At 47.7% G+C, this 21,911-nt stretch overlaps 1 protein-coding gene across 3 annotated transcripts in view; it reads right to left on the bottom strand.

The window, feature by feature from the left end:
* DOT1L (DOT1 like histone lysine methyltransferase) overlaps window positions 1-21,911 on the bottom strand; it is a 1,510,259-nt gene that overhangs the window by 525,869 nt on the left and 962,479 nt on the right. For all 3 annotated transcript variants that reach the window (XM_069649513.1, XM_069649515.1, XM_069649514.1), the window contains 2 exons: window positions 18,311-18,446; window positions 9,411-9,557 (listed from right to left, as the gene is read on the bottom strand). In XM_069649513.1, the coding sequence (XP_069505614.1) occupies window positions 9,411-9,557; window positions 18,311-18,446 (283 nt within the window). The remainder of the gene's footprint in view (window positions 1-9,410; window positions 9,558-18,310; window positions 18,447-21,911) is intronic.

Raw genomic sequence — 21,911 nt, 5'->3', positions numbered from 1 at the left:
TTTCTGTAATTTAATGTGTGCATAATTTGTTCTTGCATTGTTTTTTTTTTTGGAGGACGAGTGTCATTGGCTGGTGCAGTCTGATCCAAAGTGAAAAATGCTACAGATTGGACTAGCAGTTTTTACCTTAAAGCTAAACAGCTTTAGATTTACTGAGGATCCCGACGTCCGGGAATATTCAGAAGCATGTGAATCCATACAAGACCCCATGCTAGAGAAACAGGCCTAATCATAAAACCGAAATATGCCTGCTGGGTTAGGGGTAGATTATACCGTTCTATTTGTCACTCTGGTAATCTCATGAAGTCTGGCATTCAAAGACACCAGCAAAGGTTTGTTGTTACATCTTGCAAGTTCCGGATGCAAAGCTCCCTCCCAATCCTTCTATTTAGTGCTTGTCTAACACTGGGACAAGTCTTGAAGCATGACAATGTAACTGAGCAGACAAAGTAGATAGGAATTGGGAGCAAAAGTGTGCTTCCATTCATGCAGGGGAATCCATTCAAACATTTGGCACCAAATCACTGGCGATCACTACATAAAAATGTACCTGGGCAAGCATAAGATGTGGATTCTGCTCAGGAATGCCAGACATCCACTTAGCCAGATCTGGGATTGGCTTCTTCTGGAGGGGAGTGCGATTAAAGCATGCTGCCATCAGTGCAGTCATATTTCAATTTCTATGGTCTAGCATCACGGGTCATTTTGAAGACTTACTTAAAGGATAGTTCCGGGACTTTTTTTTTTTATTGTTCCTACGGTTCGGCCATGTGTTTTTAAGCATAAATCGGTAGATCGTAGAAAACTTTCCTATGGACCTTACCAGACTTTTCGTCCATTAACGCACTCGAAATCAGCCACCATTTTGTGATAATCCTATCATTTCCCCCCCATCGACCTGGCTCACCTGCGTTTGCGGCACTAAATCAAATCCCCCGCCCCTGAGCCTGACATCAGCAGACGCGTACCGCCCATTTCCCAACGCCAAAGCACGTTTCGGGTCAACAATCGCTGCGCCTCAGCTAATGAAGTGTCGCCATGGAAATGGCAGGACGCCTCTTTCCTCAATAAGTATAAACACACCGTTTCACAACACACAGCAGCAGATTTTCGATTCCATTACTCTCTCTGTGTTACTTTGAGTATTCTGTGACTCGTTTCTGTGCTCTGGTCAGCTACCTTCGCCGCTTCTAGGCCTTGTGAACACCTGTACCATCTCTGTAAATTATTTTACTTTCTTTACCACACAATGGCTACAATAATGCCGTATATGTACGAGCCCGAGTACACCGAGGAGGAACTACTGGAAAGGCAAGCACGCGAAAACGATGGGGATTCGGACGGCAGTTGGGAGGACCAGTCAACGGATGAAGAGCCTGGACCATGTCGCATGGACGGCGTCTCCACCTGGTGCACGTGCAATCGGTGCGAGCTAATGCCAACTGAGGAGGAGAACTGCTGCTGCCGTGAAAATTCCGGGTGCTTGGCCTACATTTCGGAAGGCGAGCCAAGTCCGCAATGCATCACCGAGCTGCCAGAGTTCAGGGAAGCCTGCCTCTCACGGACCGTGTTGAGGATGATGATGGTGCTTATGCACGAACTTCGCAGCACTGTTCGTCCGCGTAATCCAAGTAACGAGTAAGTATACTCTGGTTGTGATGTCAGTGATGCCACTACTATTTCATGGTCGTCTCCCACATATAAAATTACATCTACATATCATTCGAACGCATGTAAATTGGTTCCATATTGTGCATTTTCTAGATAGAATTTTTTTCAAAGCAGAATGACATTTTTTACCTTCATCGACATTGATAAGAAAGTTGTCATTTTAATACCGTTTGCATCTTTCTTTTTCACCGGTGGTACAGGCTGGTGGCCTATCGTTGCTTCACTTGGTGGCTTCACGGGAGGCTCGGACACCGCGTTCGGAGAGTAATACCTGCCTGTGCGGTACTTGCCATTAGACAACATTTCCCCAGCGACAGTGGACAATACCGCGGATTTTCCCTGGATGTGCTGCAACCGGAACTTTACAATGTGTAATGTTTATTATTTATGTTCAATTGAAATTAAGATCTAAAATAAAACCCAACATATATTTTAACAATGGTTGTTTTGATTTTTTAAATGAATCTAGTGTCTCCATTGAATAGTCTTCCTGTGCCTTGTCTTGTCACACCACATGTCTCCGGCCAGCATCCTCCCTCACGCTGGCCGCCCACCTTCAATCCACATAACCGTTGAACCCATATGCAGCAGACATACATATGTTATTTTGCGGGTTGGCATCAAGCCTCCCGGCCTTGCCTCCTCCCCCAAAAATACTTACCACACCACTTTGTTCAAGCGTTGGCAATAAAAGGCCGTTGGATTTTATTGATACAAAACATGGTTATAGGTAAATAATCAATATGGTTGATCATAATAAATCATCCTTTTGGGCACCGGGTACAGAGATGACCCCCTCTGGCCCGTGTCGCCTTGCCACCACAGGCCAGCCTGCTGCTGACTAACTGCCTAGGCATCCAGGGTCTCCAGGGTGAACTGCACCCATATATTCTCCTGGGAGGGTGAGGTATTTATAAACTCACCCCCCTGCCTTCCATGTACTAGATCCTGCAGCCTGCCTCTTACATGCAGTTAGATGGCCTCTCCTGGGTGAGGCCCTGCGGCAAACGAGTCTTGTCTGCACGACCACCGCCCCAATCCACCCCCCGCCCTATCAAAGGCAGTTCGCACCGGGGTACTTGCGCTGGCAAGTGGAGCTGTCAGGGAGCGATAAAGGCCAAGAGGTGCCAAAGACCATGTACACTTCAAAGTGGTCTATAGAGCATGGGTTGTTGTTCCCATGTCTACCTCCAGACCCCGTGTCTCCTGCCAAGCATCCCCCCTCACGCTGGACGCCCCCCTGCAAACCGCATAATGCCACGACATATTCACGTCATTCATTCACAAACACACCCCTGTTTCGAATTCTTTATAACCCACTTCATATTTCTAATGAGAACTTCTTTGCGCTTTGCTAGTCAACCCGTGAAGGTGCTGGTTATCTGCTCTTCGTCTCTGTGAACTTCCGTGACCACTTCGAGCAAACTCGTCAGTTTGCAACCTGTGAACTGCTCCCTGTTCTACGACAAGAAACTACTCTGATCCCTGCATCTAACTGTTTGTTCGTCAAGGTAAGGCCATGTACCATAATCATTTTGCGTCCAATTTTTTAATTTATATCTATTTGCTAGTAGTCATCAAATTGCATCCATGTTTTCTTTTCGTTCAAGACAGTACATGCAAGGAACTAGTCACATGTTCTGAGTTTAGTCAAATTATTTTTCTATTTTTTTAAAGTTATTCAAATACTTATCCGCATGTGAATAACGTGTATAGTTCCAAGAACCAAAACAAACCTTGCATTGAACCTTTTATGTGTCATTTAATTTTTTAACACATTGGTATTCATAGAGAATTGTTGATCTTTACTTTTCACAATGCCTGCCTGTTCCATTGGCGGTTGCCCTTCGAAGACCCATAAAAAATCTGAAGGTACTATAATGCATGTTTTCCCTAAGACAATAGATCAGATAAGAGAATGGGTCCGATATTGCGGATATCCACCGTCTGAGCTTGAAAGTAGAGTCCTAGAAGTCTTTGCGGACAAAGGGGTGATTGATACCGCATCTGCAGCAGGCACTTTAGCTCAGACATGTACTCCACATCATTGCTAATAAAGAAGAACACACCGCGAGCGAAGCGAAAATTGCTCTCAACCGCTATTCCCACTCTATTCGTCCACATCCCTCCACTGGTGAGTCAAGTTTACGGATTTAGCTCTCGGCCTTGCGGTAGTGTGTAGCATTAGCTAACAATAATTTCCCCATTTATGTATCCACTCAATATGAAGGAAGATTCTCCATCCGTGTCGTTATTGCAGTCATCAGCCACTTCAAGCGCCTATCGGGTAATCTTACTTAGCTATTCTGCCACTGACTTGTTTTAGGCATGTAAATCAATAGTTTTAATTTATCGTGTAATTATTTTACCTAATGGTACACCCTAGTACTCATCCTCTAGTCTTTGTTTTCAGTTATAATTATTGTTATCCAAAATAATGCAAGTACTGTCTTTCAGGGAGATGCTGAGGAGTCCAACGCATTGACGACAACCGTTGATGTCACTCAGATGCTCGAGGTACGTTTCCGAACAGTTCCATCGATGGAGATCATCAGATCTTGCATTCTTGTAGCGTGATTGTTACACACAATGTTTCTTTCGTTTTTAGCCATTGATATGTCCTTCTGTCGTCGCCCTCCTATGTGTCTAATTTTTTCAATATTGTGTTCATTACTAATGAAAGTCGTATGTTTCAGGGAGTCGATGGAGCATTAGTCCAAGAAGAAGGGGGAGCATGCAGTTACGGGTCGGCGCAATGTTCTACAAGAACATCACCCCTAGTAGTTGATGCAGATCTCTGGGTGGTGACACTTCCAACGATCGAGCAAATCGAATCATATTTAGATATCCATTACTTATTTTAGACAACTGATAATTTGTGCATGTCTATTTAGATGAGCCGTTGACGCCTGCACAAAGTTTATGTTCTTTTTAACAAAATAGAAAACCATACTAATGCAATTACTGTGTTTCAGGGAGTTGCTGAAGAGTCATCTTCAATAATATCATCAATGGAAGTCTATGCTGAGCCCGAGGTATGGATCTTGACAGTTCCATCTAACTAGATCAACAATGCGTGAATAATTGTCGTTTGAATGTTCTACACAATGCGTTCATTCGTGTTTTGCTATTGAGATGTACGTGGGTATTGGCCCCCAAGTACATTTTGTGTTTTCAATATTATTATACATACTAATGAAAGTTCTATGTTTCAGGGAGTCGATGGAGCGTCAGTGCGTGATGGATGTGCTTATCATGAAAATATAGTCGTTGCAGCTCAAGAGGAAGTGGAGACATGCACACACGAGTCGGAGCAACAGCGTCCTGATGTTGAAGTTCGAGGCAAGAAAGTTTCAAAGAAAAGAAAGCAAAATAAGGTTAGTGTCCTGGTCACTATATTATGTTGTTTTTCACTGTTAATAGTTCAATACTGTAAGTTGTGTTTAAACTGAACATCCCTTTTCCAATCTGTCCTCTAGTTGCGAGTGGGTGTACGAACTAGATCTACACAGACAGTGAAGCGAACGAGAGATGTTGCTTGTCAAACCTTTTGGCAGGGACTGGAGATGCATCGTGCCAATGGGAAGAATATGAAGTGATTGACAACGGAGCTATACCACCACCAGCCATTGATAGTGAATGTCCTCCTGGTAGTTCGGATGCAGTCGGAGATCAATTCACAGAATCCACACCCGCAAAAACTAAGACCGCGAGAAAGTTGAAGAAATTGTTTTATTCACCCATCGCCGGAGAAGGAACAGATGTTGCAATGGAAGAGAATGAAGTGGACGACAATGAAACACCATCAATATCACTGAACATAGCGGAAGACGATATCAGAGATTCTACCTTTCATGTGAGTGACATGTCCTCAACGTTACAGGCCGAACCAGCTGGGATGCAGAGTGACAGTATAAGGAAAGAGGCCAAATTCATTGTATTCAATAGTTGTTTGATTGATATTATTATTAGGATGAAATGTGGGCATTCGGTTGGTGGGGAAGTATGTGGGGAGCCATTGATTAATGTGACTCGTGCAATTCGAGGCACTAACCTTAAAATACATGCCACCTGTACAAAATATCATCCTTTCTCATGGTCTGCACAACCCATGCTGGGGCAACTGCCAGCAGGCAATCTACTTTGTGCAGCGGCCGCACTTTTTAGTGGTTCAAGTTTTAAAAAGTTAGAGTATTTCTTTCAGTTTGTGGGAATCCATTTCATTGCGAAAACTCAGTTCTACAAATACCAAATCGATTATCTATTTCCAGCCATTAGCGAAGCTTGGAGAATGGAAAAAATGTCTATTGATAGTACATTCGCGGGCAAACGGTTCAGGCTAGCCGGTGATGGACAGTGCGACAGCCCAGGATTTTCAGCCAAGTACTGCACCTACCACTTTTAGGACATGGAAAGTAAGAAAATTGTGAGTTCGGTGGTCGTGCAGGTGTCACAAAGTACATCCTCAGTGGCCATGGAGAAAGTTGGCTTTGTAGCATCATTGCAAGAACTACAATTGCGGGGAATGGTGATCGACCTGATAGCCACGGACAGACACGTTTCAATTGCCAAGACAATGAGAGAAGAGTACAAAAATATAAATCATCAATTTGACGTATGGCATCTTGCAAAAACAATCAATAAAAAAATGTCGGCTGCAGGTAAAAAAAAAAGATATGCAAGGTATTTCACAGTGGTCCAAGTCAATCAGCAACCATCTTTGGTGGAGCTCAAAAACATGTGGAGGGTCGTTGGAAATTCTACTGGAAAAATGGCGGTCAGTAATGCTACACTGTAGCAACGTTCACCGCTGGACCACAAACCAACATTTCCACAATTGTGAACATGGCCATTTATCCACAGAGGAGGCACGGAAGAAGAAGTGGTTGATTCCTTCATCACCCGCTCACAAAGCCATTGAAAAGATTGTATTTGATAAAACTATAACAAGAGATTTGAGGGGACTCACGGAATTCTGCCACACAGGAGATTTGGAGGTGTTCCACAATATGTGCCTAAAAGTACAGGCCAAAACGATTGCATTTTGGCATGGAGGGCATGATAAATCGGACTCTTCTAGCGGTCTTGGCACATAACCATAATGTTGGCCGTCAACAAAGTAGGACGACCGGAACTTTAGGGACGCTTCGCTACAATAAGGCCTTCACTAAAAGAAGTAAACAATGGGTGATCAAACCAGTGTTTCAGGATATGCAATATGAGTTTATTGAGAGACTTATTGTTGATGTCCTAGATAGGCACATACATGGAGTTGTAAACGAACCTGTGCAGGGGACAACTGCATTGCCACCCAACATTGCCTCTGTTCCATGTCCACCTAAAGCAGAGCTCATTGAGAAATACACATCACGGTTTAAATGATTGTAATTTGATTGTCTGTTCTCTCGAGTTTCCTCATGTTGCAGGCCCATTGAATATGTGTATCTATGTATTGTGTAAATAAAAGTGATTGCTCAGTGTACATGCAATGTGTCTCTCCACCGTTGCCCCTCCCTTCACCGTGCAGTTGTGCGAACCACCCGGGTGTCTCCTGTGACTTTGCTCTGGAGTCTCCTCATGTCGCAGGCCCATTGAATATGTGTAGCTATGTATTGTGTAAATAAAAGTGATTGCTCAGTGTACATGCAGCTCAGTGTACATGCAATGTGTCTATCCAACCTTGTTCATTTGCGCATTAAATTAAACCAAACAGTAATATAAATCATTTTTCAAAAAATATAGAATGTCTCCGTATTTATGGTTCTCTGGGGCTGCAAATGCACGCAGACAAAATGCAAAGATGGAGTGTAAATTTTAAGTCCTGTGAGATGGCCTTACACTGAATGTAGCTAACTAGGAATGTGTGCTCGTTCAAAGTGAAGGTCAGCTGCTTTGAATTTTTGCTCGGGTGCCGGAATGGCCCACGACTCAGTATAAGGTTCTATTGTTATTTGACCTTGACAGGCCGGGACCATCCCGAAAGACTTCTTTTTGGGGGTGTGGTGGAATAACGTAAACGATAATGAATATAATTTCAGAAACGAAAGCCATTTAATGTTCGTTCATTAGAAGAAATAACGTCGGCATAGAAGGAGTGGTATTTCGGGGCTGCCCTACGCACAGACACAATGGAAAGTGCAAATATAACGTAAGTAACTCTTTAGATGAGTTTATACCGCAATTTAATTACTATACAGTAGCTTTAAAGACGGGTTAAGTTGTACTTGTTCGTTCTATGTGGCATATTGTTTTGTACCGCGCACTATCTTGAGGCGAACCATCTCCTTTTACGGAAGCACCTCAAAACCTTCCTCTTTGCTTCTGCTTTCTCTCTCCCTCTCCCCTGCTACAACTGGTCCACTGTCTGCGACCTCGGTCCTGGGCCCTTCCCCTCTCCACCTGCACTGCCTCCCTGTCAACCCCTGCACTGGGGGACTGTCTCAGTATCCTACAGCCCCCCCTTCCCAGCACTTGTTCTGCACTTACCTTGCACTCGCCACCAGCTGGCCCTATGTATTTATTATTTTATGCTACTTACCTTGTACTCCACTTCCCCCCTCCCCTTCCCCTTCCCCTTGCACTTTTACCTTCCCCCTACCCCTGCACTTGCGCGATCTGAATGACGCCTGGCCTAGTAGGATCGTTGTCTGTCTTCTCCTTGTTTCCCCCCCTCCCTGCCTCGCCACGCCTTGAAACACTTGTGTATAGGCGCGTTGCAAATGCCATATTATATCATATCAGTGACGAAGTGGTCCACTGGCGCTCAGGCGGCTCTGAAAAAGGCGGAGGAGAGGGGGTGGGTTACTGGCAATGACGTATAATACCCAGTTGCACTGTCCTAGCTATGAAATAATTTCCCGACCTAATATATAAAATGAATAATTTTAATGAAGATCTGATGGTGAGACTAATTTCATTTTTTATGTTTTTAAAACAGGTACATCCTTCATTATTGTATGTGTCGCCAGTACCAGACACCGGCGGATGGCTTTTACAACCGCCAGTTGCTTCTCCGCGTGAACAACGTTACCACCCTGACCATTTTATGGGACGATCGCCAAGTACAAGTATGCCCTTACGCGGTACTAATGGCTAGATGCAACATACATACCGTTGTGGTGGCCTAGTGCCTCGTTGTTGGAACAGCCACGCGATTATCAGTGCGACCGAAGAGCTTATTTTATCGTAAACCAACACCCTGTGTACTGCACACGAACATCGCTTGCCTCAAGACGAACTATTTTGGATCGAGAGCAAAGAAAAATGCAAATCGCTGAATATTCTCTAAACATTTGATGTCAAATAAATGTACTTTACCAAATTTACAATCTTGCGGTTTGATTTAAAAGTACAGTTTCATATTCCGAATTGTGGCGCGCTGTGTTGTGAGCTGATCTGTGTTGGTTTCCGGGTTCTGTGTGGAGTCGCGTGATAAAGTCTGTTTCAGGGGCGGGGGATATGATTTAGTGCCGCAAACGCAGGTAAGCCAGGTCGATGTGGGGAAATGATAGGATTATCACAAAATGGCGGCTAATTTCGAGTGCGTTAATGGACGAAAAGTCGGGTAAGGTCCATAGGAAAGTTTTCTACGATCTACCGATTTATGCTTAAAAACAAATGGCCGAACCGTAGGAACAATAAAAAAAAAGTCCCGGAACTATCCTTTAAATTAGAACTACACCACTCCCTCCCGAAAACGTTCCATTTATAGAAAAAGAAAAATGTATTCCTTTACTCACCACCTTTTCAACGCGGCTTGGGAGTACTACGCTGGCCAGTGGAATACTAACAGGGAGTTTGTTGGGTTGCACTGTGCTGAGTGGAATACTGATAGGTAAGCTGGTGATGGTTTCTTCGTTACTCTGAGAGGTCTTCTCACGCAACGCCTGGGGAAAAAAAAAAGGTTTTAAGATAATTCAATTGCAAAGGGACGGTACCCAAATTAATTGGGAAAAAGACATTATAATTAAAAGGACCTCTAGAGTACTGAACAGACTATTGTACACCCAAAAGTTAAAGCAAGTGTAAATCTCCATGCAGGAACAAGGGCCAGAGATATAAACACTTTATGCAGCCATACATTTTTTTTTATAAATTACACATTACTTCCATTTAGTACTTTTTCCTGGAGAAAACAACCTCCCCCTCACTGCTTGTAAGTGGCAGTCTTTGGGGTTGTCAGTATGGGGGCTGGGTTTGTCTAGCCCCAGGCACGCACATGTGTGCAAGTGCGTGTGTTTGTTTTGCTGGGCATATGTGTTGCCCCGATGCTGTGCATGATTCAACAGCCTCTGCCAGTTTCAATGGTGCAGACAGGCTTGGAGTGACCAGTTCAAATCCTGGAAAAAAGTAGGACTTGTGCAGCTAATCGACAGATCGTAGGATCCAAGACCATATTCTCCTGGTCTCCAAAATGTCTCATCAGTGCTTAGACCTTTGGACTGTTGGGAACAGCCTGCCCAAAACCGCTGCTTGAGAGCTGTGCCTGCTGAGCCCTTGGAAGTGTCCATGGAGTACCCACGGGACTGGCCAGTTCTCACCGGGGCTATTCTTGCTGCACCAGTTAACATACAGAGTTCATCCTTGGGACACAGTGTATCTTAAACTTGTGCAACAATAGGTCTTCTCCTGCAGTTGCTGCATTCCAGAGCAAAGAGAATCCGAGCAGGGCCTGCTCCTTGATTTGCACCACAAGGATTGCCCGTCACTGCTGGACTGTGATAATGTCTGTTCAAACTTGGCTTCTCTGTGTTCTGGAGGTCAAATAGTGAATAGAGTTATTAAAGTTTCGCACCATAGTGACTAGAGTACTGTAGGGAAAGCATGGCATCACAAGTATGACACTGACAAAATGGATGTAAAACGTTTATTGAAAATGTTGGCGGTCGGAGAAACTCCTATTTCGCCCTATAACTAAGATGGGAGTAGTCTGGACCATCAAACGATAAAACAGTCCTAGTGGAGTCTGTCAAATCAAAATGTCCTTTGCTAACAAAAACTGAATGCCTGCCATATCTCTAGTACCAAAAGTGTAAAAAGGAGAACTGTATGTAACAGAAAATTCAGTGTTCAAAAGAATAAAAGGTAGTTGAATCAGCTCTCCTCCTCACGTTAAACCTCATGAAGCAAGGCTGTCCTTGTAGGCAGGATGACACACTCTGGATCAGTTTCTAACACTGTAAGCAGATCCAAACCGTGGTTTGAGGCCCGCCCGGCCTTCCACATTAAAGTCTCTTTCTTGACATTCAAAATTGTATTAAAATGTAAAGTTCACAAAGGTCCCCCTCTGCCAGGCCAGGACCTTACAGCAAACATTTCATATAGGCCCCCCTCTGTCGAGCTCAGACCTCTCACGTCACAGTTCAACACAAACTTGCAGGGGGGGGGGGCTCCCTTCCCCAAGCTCATTGTACTTCAGGTCTCCCTCAATCGGGCTCAGACCCCTTTCGGATGTCGAAGACTTGAATGTGCGTGGCTCTTTATAGACCACCACAAGACCACTTCGACTCAAAGTTCATGTTTACTCTGGTTTAATTCACTTTTGCGATTTACTTTATAGCTTCAAACAATGTACCTTTCACAGAGACTTACTTCCATTCGCCGGACCACTCCGTTCTTAGGATCACTGATCTCACAGCTGCCTTTTACTTCAAATTTCATTTACAGGTCTGCCTTTCTTTGCGTCTCATCCACACGTGCGCAGCCTAAAATTGTGGTGATATTTTGCTACTCTATATGCTGTAACACACACCGGTCTCTCAGTTCACTTGAACACTCACCGGCTGTGTGCACTTCTTTTGAGTTTTGCTATTTCTAATTTACGAGTCAAGGTTAGTAACACAGGCTTGGCCTCGCCTCCTCAACTCTGCCATTCACCTGGGAGGGTAGCTGGTGTCCATGAAACAATGCAATCACCACCTATGGGATCTGGCCTTCTCCATAAGTCTTTTGCCGTCTGTCGGAGGCAACAATCTCCAGTAGGGAACCCTTGGGGTTTTCAGCCTGCTGAACTCATCCCTTGGTCCATTGCTTTGCTCCAGTAGGTGTGCCATTGTTAGGGAGAATTTTCATGTCTGTGCAAATTGCCTTCAACCCTAGAGACCCCCAGCTCTTTTGCTGGATTCAGGACTTTTTAATTTTAACTCTTGGGTGAGTGGGACCTTTTTCTCACCCTCCCCCGACCCCCATTTGTTTTTCCCTGATTTGGATTTTGTGTTTTCACTGTTTTTGGAGTCTGACAAACTCCATAGGCATCTGCGTTTTGTATGGTGACACACTGTGTCACTGAGAAGTTCTTTGGATTTCGCTTAAGGTTTAAATACCTTTTCTTGGGTGAACTACCGTTCCCAAGAATAGTAAGGTGAAATTGACTTTATTTAACTTTTCTCTTTGTAGGTCCGGCACACACCATCGTATGTGGAGTGTTGGGGGGTTACCTAGTAGCCCCTTATCCTACTTTCCCATGTAAAATATGATGTTACCCTCACTACTTTAAGTGGCTGGTTGCAGTGGTTTAATTTTTTCCTAACATTGTGCTTTTCTACCGCAGGCTGAACCCCCAGCTGCAGTACAGAACCTCTGGGTGACCAGTTTGTCAAAATGGCCCCCCTCTTCTTTTTTCGCCATTTTCTGTTTGTGAGGTCTTTCTTGACTTTTACTGTGTGTTTAGGCAGGTTTGAGCCCTTTTGTCCATCTTGCCTTTGGCAGACTTAAACCCTGAACCCCACCCCTGGCTCCAGTGTGTCTGGAAAGACAAGGTTTGAGGGAGGGTCCCGAAACTCCACTGTCCTTTGTCTCTAGGAGTGCCTGAACAAAACTAGTCATGACTGGCTGGCACTGCCCTGAAAGGACAGCCACTGGTGACGCTGACAGGCTGAGAAGGTCCGGGTACCAAATCTGCCTCAGCCAGGCCGGGGCGATGAGGATCATTCTGCATGGTTTGAGTTGACTAATGACAGTATTCTTGACTCCCGCCAAGTGAAACGGAATGAGAAATATCGCCTGGGCGACGGCCCAGTGCCACAAGTCCTGCGCATCTCGGGAGAGTGCTGGGGATCTGGTGCCCCCTGCTTCATGATGTAGATGATCGTGGTGGTATTGTCTGTGAAGACCCTAACCACTTTGCCCTGGAGGGACGGAAGGAACTATTTGAGGGCCCAGAACACTGCCTGCAGTTCCATGACATTGATGTGGAGATCTTTGTCCTCCGGCCGCTCTGGCCTCTGGCGTGGAGATGTTTGGTGTGGGCTCCCCAACCATCCAGGTAAGCATCCGTGGTTACTGTCTCCTGGTAGGGGGGGGGGCTCTGGAAGCCGGTGCTCTCAGCGAGGTTGGGGCGCACGCCCCAACTACCTTATTGCTCAACTGAACTCCTCGTCGAGAACAATCCTGCCTGTGAAGCTTTCGGATACTTGGATCTACCGGGCATCCAGGAATTCCTGGAGGGGCCGCATCAGCCACCTGCAGAGCCTGATCAGGTAGATGCAGGACGACATCATGCCGAGCAATGACATGATGGCTCGCAACATGGGAATCTTCAGTTCCAACAGCCGCTGTACCCTGTGTAAAATGGCCCCAATCTTTGCTTCTGAGGGGGCCGCCAGGCAGGAGACCATGTTGAGTCTGGACCCCAGGAACAGAGCGTCCTGCAATGGAATCAAGCAGGACTTTGGATAATTCACAGGGAATCCATGATCCGTCAGCAGTGGGACGGTCCTGCCCGTGTGGTCGACAGCGATTTCCCTGGACGTGGCCTGGATGAGCCAGTTGTTGAGGTACGGGTACACATTTATCACTTGCAGCCATAGATGGGCTGCCACTGGTGTCAGATACTTCATAAATACCCCGGGCGCCAACTTCAGTCCGAAGAGAAGGGCCTTGAATTGGTAGTGCTTCCCCTGTACGACGAAGCGCTGGCACTGCCAATGCTTCTCGTGAATGGGGGCGTGGAACTAAGCGTCCTCTAGATCCAGCGACGTTAGGAAGTCTCCTTCCTCCAGTTGGCCAAGCACATGCTGCAACGGGACTATACTGAATTTTATAGACTTGAGGAACTTGTTTAGTCGCTGCAGATCGAGAAGCGGCCTCCAGCCCCAGGTCTTTTTGACTAATAAGTATCTGGTGTAAACTCTGGCGCTGCGGAGTCGCTTTTGTACATGCTTTATCGCCCCTTTTCTTAGCCTGGCCGCACCTGCTGCAGGAGCCGAGGGATGTGCTGCTCCTGTCGGGCCACCGGTGGTAGCTGTGGACACTTCTGCTGGAATTCTAGAGTATGCCTGTGGGCAAGAGCGTCCAGCACCCATCGGTCGGTGGATATCTTCTTCCACTTGCTGACAAAGCACGCCAGCCGGCCTCCCACTGGGGTGCATGGGTGGAGGCCCTGACATCTTGGCCGGTTCAGTCCTGCTTTGGGGCCTGTGTGCTGCCCTGGGAGCGACGACGACGGTGGGCCAGCTCCGAAAGTCTTGGAACAAACCCTGTAGGCCTCCTGGGTAGTCGAATGGGAGGGTTCACGGTAGGACGACGATCCGCCACCAAAACCATTTGATGATCTTCTGGGTTTTTCCTGCCGAAGCACGAAAGGAAGGGCAGTGCTGTTGATGTGTGCCTAGGGTCCGGGCCATCTCTGTGTCCTTCTTGATGGCTTGCAACAGTCATCGACAGCCTTCCCAAAGGGATTGTTCCCGTTTAACGGCAGGTCCAGGATCCTCATCTGAACTTCCTGCTGAAAGTTGGTGGCTTTCAACCAGCCACGACGACTGAGGCAGACACTGTTCCCTCATCTGGAGGAACGGTGTCCACGATGTACGGGGCCACAGTGATAGCATGGTCCAATGCCACTTCGCCAAAACGGGGCCATCTTGTACCACAGTTCCCGGATGTACCTGGCCAGGATCACAAGAACATTTGCAGCCTTGACCGTTGTTACCGCGGGGTATATCACCTTTCGGCCATGGCGTCCAACTTCTTCCCCTCGCTGTCCGGGGGAACAAAGGCTGATGACAATTGATTTTAGGTCTTCTTCCTTGCAGCCGCCGAGACAACCAAGTCTGGGGGAAGGTTGCGATCGCAGGCACTTGGGTGCAGACTCCGGCAAATGGTGGCACTTCTGCAACCGGTCTCTCTTCGCAGAGGCTGAGGAAGGATTTTTAATCAGCTCCAGGTCCTCATCCCAAATGTCATACAGGAGAGGCACTGCCAGAATGGTCTTCCTTTTAGCCCCTCAGCGCTGGTACAGGAACCCTTCCTTTTTGGCGTCTTCTGGCGTCGGCTGGAAGAGCTACAATGCGCGGTCGACCATGGAGTGGAATAATCCCACTTAGTCAGGTGGGAACGCTCTAGGTGGCTGGGACATGCCGCCGTCATCCGTATCCGTCGTCGCCGTATCCCTAGAGGGGGAGATTATGTGAGGCAGTTGATGAGGCGGCATGGGGTGCGTTGCTTCATCTTTGCTGGCAGTGGGACTGGCGCCACCGGGGCCAGAGGCGCTGTCATCATCCTCTTCTGCAACTCTGACACCAGCATGTGCAGAGTGGACAGGATGTCCAGGGACACGTCACTGGGAGGTGGAGGGCGAGTAGGCTGACTGGACTGTGTGAACAGAACGCCATGTCCTCTTCCTCCAAAGAAGAAATATCCATGCCCTGAAGCTCAGTAGAGGCCTCCACTGCCCCCCCCTTCTTTGCGCGAGGGGTCGGAGCGGGGCTCAGGGCAGGCATCCTCTTCTCCACTGGCTTGGGAAGAAGGGCCAGTCTGGTTGCTGTCGGGGCCCCTTGGGCTGGGTTAGCCCTGTTAGCCTTTGAGAGGGCAGCCGGCACCAGCTCGATCGTCGAGGATGATGTAGTCTGGGCCACCTGCGTCTTCAGGGGAAGGTCGGACACCTTACCTGGCGCCTTGGCCTTCTCCGGCTTCTCTCGCAGCTTCCCCCCGGTTAGCAGATTTCCTCTTTGAGGACGAGCTGGAGCAATGCCTTGAGATGGAGGCTGATGGTGACAAGGAGCTTGCACGGTGGTGCAAAAACGGCTCGCGGTGCTCGGCCTGGTCTTCGACCCCCCCACAGATGGGGCGACCTCTAAAGACTTAGACGCCTGCTCCTCGGACCGGCTGGTCCTGGGTAAGACATGCCCCTGCTTGTTGCACGGGGTAGAGGCCTTGGCGGTTAGCCACGCCGCCAGTCTACTGTGTTGATCCTTGATGGTGCATTTGGTGAATCCAAGGCAATTCTCGCAATCCGCTTCTTTGTGATCCGGTGGAAGACAGTAGAGGCACTGGTAGTGTTTGCCCTCCACAAACACATTCCTTAGTCCGCAGCTGGAGCAGAGCTTTAAGAGAGAACTTCTAGCCTTCTCCTCCGACATGGTCCGGCACGCGATGTAGGCCTGATGGCCTTCTAGAATCTTCTATGAAACCTCAATGATTCTTTGAGGGGGCAACGGATCCCCACTTGCCAGTCGAAAGCACGAAAGAGCACACAGGCTGACAAAATATGGACATTTTTAAGAAAAAACTCAAAAATGCAGAAAGATTCTATGGAACAAAACACAAGGACTCCCAAACTTGAACGTGTGGCAAAAAAAACACAGATGGCTGACAGAGGAGGGACTTGGGGAGAGGGCAGTCATTGGCTGGGGCAGTATGACCCAGAGGTCAGTGATTGGTTTATAGGAGAAATACAGTTTGTAAGTGAAAGTGATACTTTTTTCCTTTACTGAGGATTCCCGGCCTGACTACAGGGAATATTCATGAGCATGTGAATCCATGCCAGACCCCATGCTGGAGAACAGTGACTTTCTCTTGTTGAGGGAGAACCTCAGCAGAAGGGTATCTGCCAATCTCTGACATGAGAGCAACACCCACTCAGGTGACCCCAACCCCCCTCACCTCACCAGCCAGTCATCCAAATAAGGGTAGAGATGATGGCCCTCCAAGCGGAGAAGGCTCGTCACAGCCCTCAACTTTGTGAATACAGAAGGGGAAGAGTCCAGGCCGAAGTCAGCACCTTGCACCAAAGGTGGAACAACCATTGTGAACCACAGAGAATTCTGATGCTGTTGGTAGATGGGTACATACAGGTACACATCATTGATGTCCAGGGAAAACATCCAGCCCCCTGCACACAGACTCGGCTATGTGCGCGGGAGTAACAATCTTGAAGCATTCCACTGGTAAAGACAGATTTAGAAAGGACAGGTCCAGGACAACACTCCTGCCAGCCAGATTGTTCTTGGGTACACAAAAATCCTGGAACAGTACCCGGAGCCTATATCTGAAAGAGGAGCTGGTTCCATCGCCTGCATCTCCAAGAGCGAAAGGACCTCCCATTAAAGAGCTGGGGACCTGATCTGATGAAGAGGAGGAGAGGCAAAGGAAGAGGAAGATTGAAGCCTGTGGAGACTACAGATAGGATGCACGGGTTGCTGCAAAGACATTTCCAAATGTCCTGGAAAAGAACCACCGGCCCCCTCACAAGCGAACTGTGTTCCCTGACCTTCACGTCACTGCTTCTTGACGTCAGAAGAGGGGGCGCAGAAAAACCCACTCAACGGCCTCTGCTACTTCCTCCTGTTGTCACTGGGCAACCTGTCAGGCCTCCCATGTACCGCGGTCCCGGAACCCCTTAAAGCTGGAAAAAGCACTGCGTTTGAACTCAGTCCTGCCATGGGACTTTTTGTCCAGGTTTTGTCAGGATGGCCAAGGACTTGGCAGTTTGAGTGGAGGTTTTCTTCTTTGTCAACTCGTCATTGGTTGACGAATGAAAAAGGTCCACGCCCTCAAAGGGCAGATCCAGGATCTGCTTCTGCACGTCAGATGAAAACATAGTGGCGTGTATCCAGCCCGTGCTTCTCATCTCGATTCCAAGGAACAGCCCTCTCCTGGCTGTGTCAATGTGGGAGACCGAAGACTCCATGTCCTGTGCCATGGCCCGGGCATCTGCTAGACTGGCCTTGAAGGAGACTAGCTTATCGGAAGCGAGGTCGGGCAGAAATTCCCTGAACTCCCGCCACAGCTTCTGGTTAGCTGCAGCCAAGAGGGTATCTGCGTTGGCTTGACACAGATGCAGTCCTGAGATGGAATAACAGTGCTTTCCAAAAGACTCAAGGACTTTGTCCTCCTTGGAAAGGCAACTCGAGGGGATTCCCATGGAGGACGACAAAGACAATTATTTATAATGCAAGGAGACTGCAGCCACCACTGAAGAGTGCAGCTTCGGGTGGTAAGCCAGGAGGATTGGCTGCCCGTCAGTCAGCCTGAACCTGCAGTCCAATACATGCCGTTTAACCTCTCCCAGACCTTTTGCACCACCTGCAGGACATCCTTCTGGAGAGGGATGCCAGACCGGGGGAAGAACCGGCACTGGAACTGGCTGGAGGAACGGTAAGAGTAACCAGAGGAGGGAACCGGGGAGTATCCAACAGTAAGGGATTAGTCCGAGATACGGAGGCTGCAGTGTAGGAGTTCTTGAAGATGCATTAATCGATCTGTGAGGCTATGCATAAGTGATTTCTCTTTTTATTTTAAAATTATAATTTTCAAATGTAGACATTCTTAGCCAGAGATCTGGAAATATTCAGAAAATGTGCATCTATAAAAGACCCAATACTGATTACCACAGTATATGATATGGATGTTTCACCCTTACCTTGTCATTGTTCCGCTCTACAGAGGTCTGTAAGGCTGCTGGAGATGAAGGTGGAGTTTCCTGAGGACCCAACAAAATGCTTTTTGTAATACCGGGATTCGTGCAATTAAGGCCATTTTCCTTTACATGTTCGGTTCTGAAAGAAACACAAGCATAGGTTTTATTGAAACTTAGTCATATTTCACCACAAAGGTACACTGTACGCTTCAAAAATTGGCATAGAATGTATTTCTTTAATTCAAAACAGCATGCTTGATTTCCTTAATTAGGAACATGACAGTCTGGACCTCAAATATGGATTGTTGCAGATATCGCTGGAAACTCGGCACTCCAGAGATCTCCCCATGAACAGCAGACAGTATAGTTGCTCTCTTTCGGTCCTGTTGAGATGGATTTTCAGAACCATTTTTGTTGGAGGATTCCAAGAAGCCACCATATTCTGGTCAACAAGAAAAACACCAATGTGCAGCCAAATCATCAGTGTGGCAAAGCAGCACTGCTAAGACTTGGGGGAGTGGTAAAGTTTTCTGATAAGTACATAAGGACCACTTTCAACACAAGCTAGGTAGCATGTATACAAATACAATTCTATATTTACAAAGAAAACATATAGGCCTTCGACAACTCTCAGCAAAATTACTACAACTAAGTGTTATACTAAACACACTGTTATTCACACATTCACTTCTGGGGTGCTCTGGCACAAACACTTTACTTTTACAAAATGAACGAAGATAGAACATGGTAAGTATTAATCAATTTAGAGAAGAACAAATTACGCATTACTCAGTAATGTTTTTTCTCATCAATGTACCTCCCACGGATTCCTCATCTTTGATAACTAACTCCAAGCATGCTGCTCTTTGAAATCTTTCCACTACCAGTGGGTGGCAGTACAGCTCTGCACCCGCTCAGCCCGATGGCGCTATACACACAAACGCAGACAGAACATCCAGGGACAGAATACAGAGGCACCATACCCTATGACCTTATTTCCACAGTTTTTCCCTAGCACTCGACGCAGAAAAGGCTAAAATGACTGAAAATTAATGACCGAATGGGAGATTTGCTCGAATTTCGGCTGCACAAAAGTGGATCACTTGAATGTCAGCAGGGGCGGAGGGGATCCCTGCAGCCGTTCGCTAAAAGTAAAAAGAAAAATATTTAAAAAAAAGAAAAAGGACCCAGGGAACAGGCATTGCAGGGACACAGCAAGTCGGCGGCACACAGCGAAGTGGAATCAACTAGTATATGTGTTCATGGATCCAGCCCTTCAGAGCCTTCGGAAATGTCCCTGGGCTGCCCGGTGGACTGACCAACTTGCTCGTGAACTACCTCCCTGCTGTTCAGAGTTCAAGCCCACAACTTTGAAAGATGCTAGCTTGTGCCACAAGTCGCCTTCTCCCCAAATTTTTGCTTCAAATCTTCAAGTTAACCTGTCCTTGGAGCGGGGATGTGGAAGTACGCATCCTCCAAGTCCAGTGACGACAGAAAGTCTATTCTTCGAGCTGCCCGAGCATGTGCTAAAGAGTTTCCATCCAGAAATTCTGGGACTTGATATATTTGTTTAGTCAACGGAGGTCGAGGATGGGTCTCCATCCTCCGGTCTTCTTTCTCATGAGGAAGTACCTAAAGTATACTCCGGAGCCTCTTGGGACAAGCTCTATCGCGCCTTTGCTTAGCATGGCCCACACTTCCAGCAGCAGCTGAGGGACGTGGTTTTCCTGCCAGGCCACCAGTGGTATTCGGGGACATTTCCGTTGAAATCCCAGGGTGTGTCCGTGGGCGAGTGTGTTTAGCACCAAACGGTCGGTGGAGATGATCATCCACACGCTGACTAAGTTCGCCAGCCGGCGACCCACTGGGGTGCACTGGTGGGTGCCCGGCGCCACAGTCAGTTCAATCCTGCTTGGCCGTCGAAGGGCCGCCTTGGGGACACTGGCAACAACCACATCTTCCGAAGGCCTCGGCGCGGCCCCTGTTGGGTTCCTGGGCCGAAGAACGGGAGGGTTGGCGGTAAGAAGAGGAGGCACGCCAAAACTCTTGGAGGATCCTTGGGACTTGCTGCCTGAGGGCCGAAAAGAAGGCCTCCATTGTTGAAGAGTGCCCAAGGCACATGCCGTCTCCGTGTCCGTCTTTATGGCTTGAAGAGAATCATCCTCAGCCTTTCCGAACAAATTATCCCAGTCAAAGAGCATGTCCAACACCTTCGACTGAACATCCTGACGAAAATTGGTGGCCTTGAGCCAGCCAAACAACAAAGGCAAACGCTGTTGCCCATTTATCGGAACCCTACGTCGGCAATGTCCGTGGCCACCATGATGGCGTGGTCGGACGTCACTTTGGCTTTCTGCAGAATTTCCAGCGCTTCCAACCTCTTGTAATTGGGGAGGAAGTCCAGGATGGGAGCGATCTTGAACCACAGCTCCCGGTCGTAGCACGCCACAAGGGCGTTGGCGGCCTTGATGATCGTCGCCACAAAATAGATGACACGTCGTCCCATGGCATCCAACATGCCCTCGCTGTCCGGAGGCGTGGATGCTGCAGAGGAAGAAGCACCAGAGGACAAATTGGTTGCTGCCGAAACCACAGTCTGGAGATGGATGGGAACACAAGCACTTGGGTGCACAGTCCGGCACCCTCTACTTCTCAAGGCCGTAGAAGGGTTCTTCATGAGAGAGAAACCTTTGTTCCAAATGTCATCCAGGAGTGGGACCGAGAGGATGATCTTTATCTTCGCCTCGCAAAGCTGATATAAGAAGCCCTCCTCTGGAGCGAGCTGGAAGAGTTCCGAAGTTCTGGAGATATCTCGTCCGGCAGGGAAAATCTGGGCGTTCCCCCATCCCACCATCGTCATCGTCCGTGCCTGTTGTCACCGTGTCAGGATCCGTCTCATCCCTCGGGGGTGAGTTTAGGGCGGCCAAGGGTGGCAAGGAGGTGGAGGATGTACTTTCCTTCTTGGCCGGAGGCTCCCCCGGTGCCAGGGACACCTTTTGTTGGACCCACACGTGAGGGGCCGTCTCAAAGGTCTTAGAAGCCTGTTCAACATTCTTGGAACTGGGAGAGGCATACTGCTGGGACCCACCCAGAGCAGGGGCCTTGGCCTGTGGCCACTCTTTCAGCCACCTGTGCCGATCATTCATCGTGCAAGGGACCATCTCCTGGCAAAACGCACAATCTTCCTCTTAGTGCATAAAGTACAGGCAGTAAATACACTAGGAATGCTTTTCCGAAAAGACCTTCTGCAAGCCGCAGTCGGAGCAATATATGAACAGGGGTGTTGATTCCTTCTCCTCCAACATGGTCCATGCGGCATAGGCCTGAAGAATCTTCTGGAATCCTCCACGAAGAAACTTGTCAAAATTCGTCCTTTAGGGGCGCTAAAGAATGCAAAAAACAGGTGCCTGTTAATCGGAAGGTGGATCAATGGAGCACACGGCTCGATTGACCGAAAAATAGAGTAAACTCTCGCAGAAAGTGAAAAAAACCGCAGTAAAAGCTTGAGAGCTAAACACAAGGACTCCCAACACTTGAACGTGCAGTAAAAATCTGAAGATGGCTGCCAGAGGAGGGGTTTAGGTAGAGGGCAGTCATTGGCTGG

Source organism: Ambystoma mexicanum, chromosome 1p (genome assembly GCF_040938575.1).
Source record: "Ambystoma mexicanum isolate Mex_15411 chromosome 1p, UKY_AmexF1_1, whole genome shotgun sequence".
Taxonomy (NCBI): Eukaryota; Metazoa; Chordata; class Amphibia; order Caudata; family Ambystomatidae; genus Ambystoma; species Ambystoma mexicanum.
Note: the sequence above shows the minus strand (reverse complement) of the source record. Positions and strands in the feature narration are given on the sequence as shown.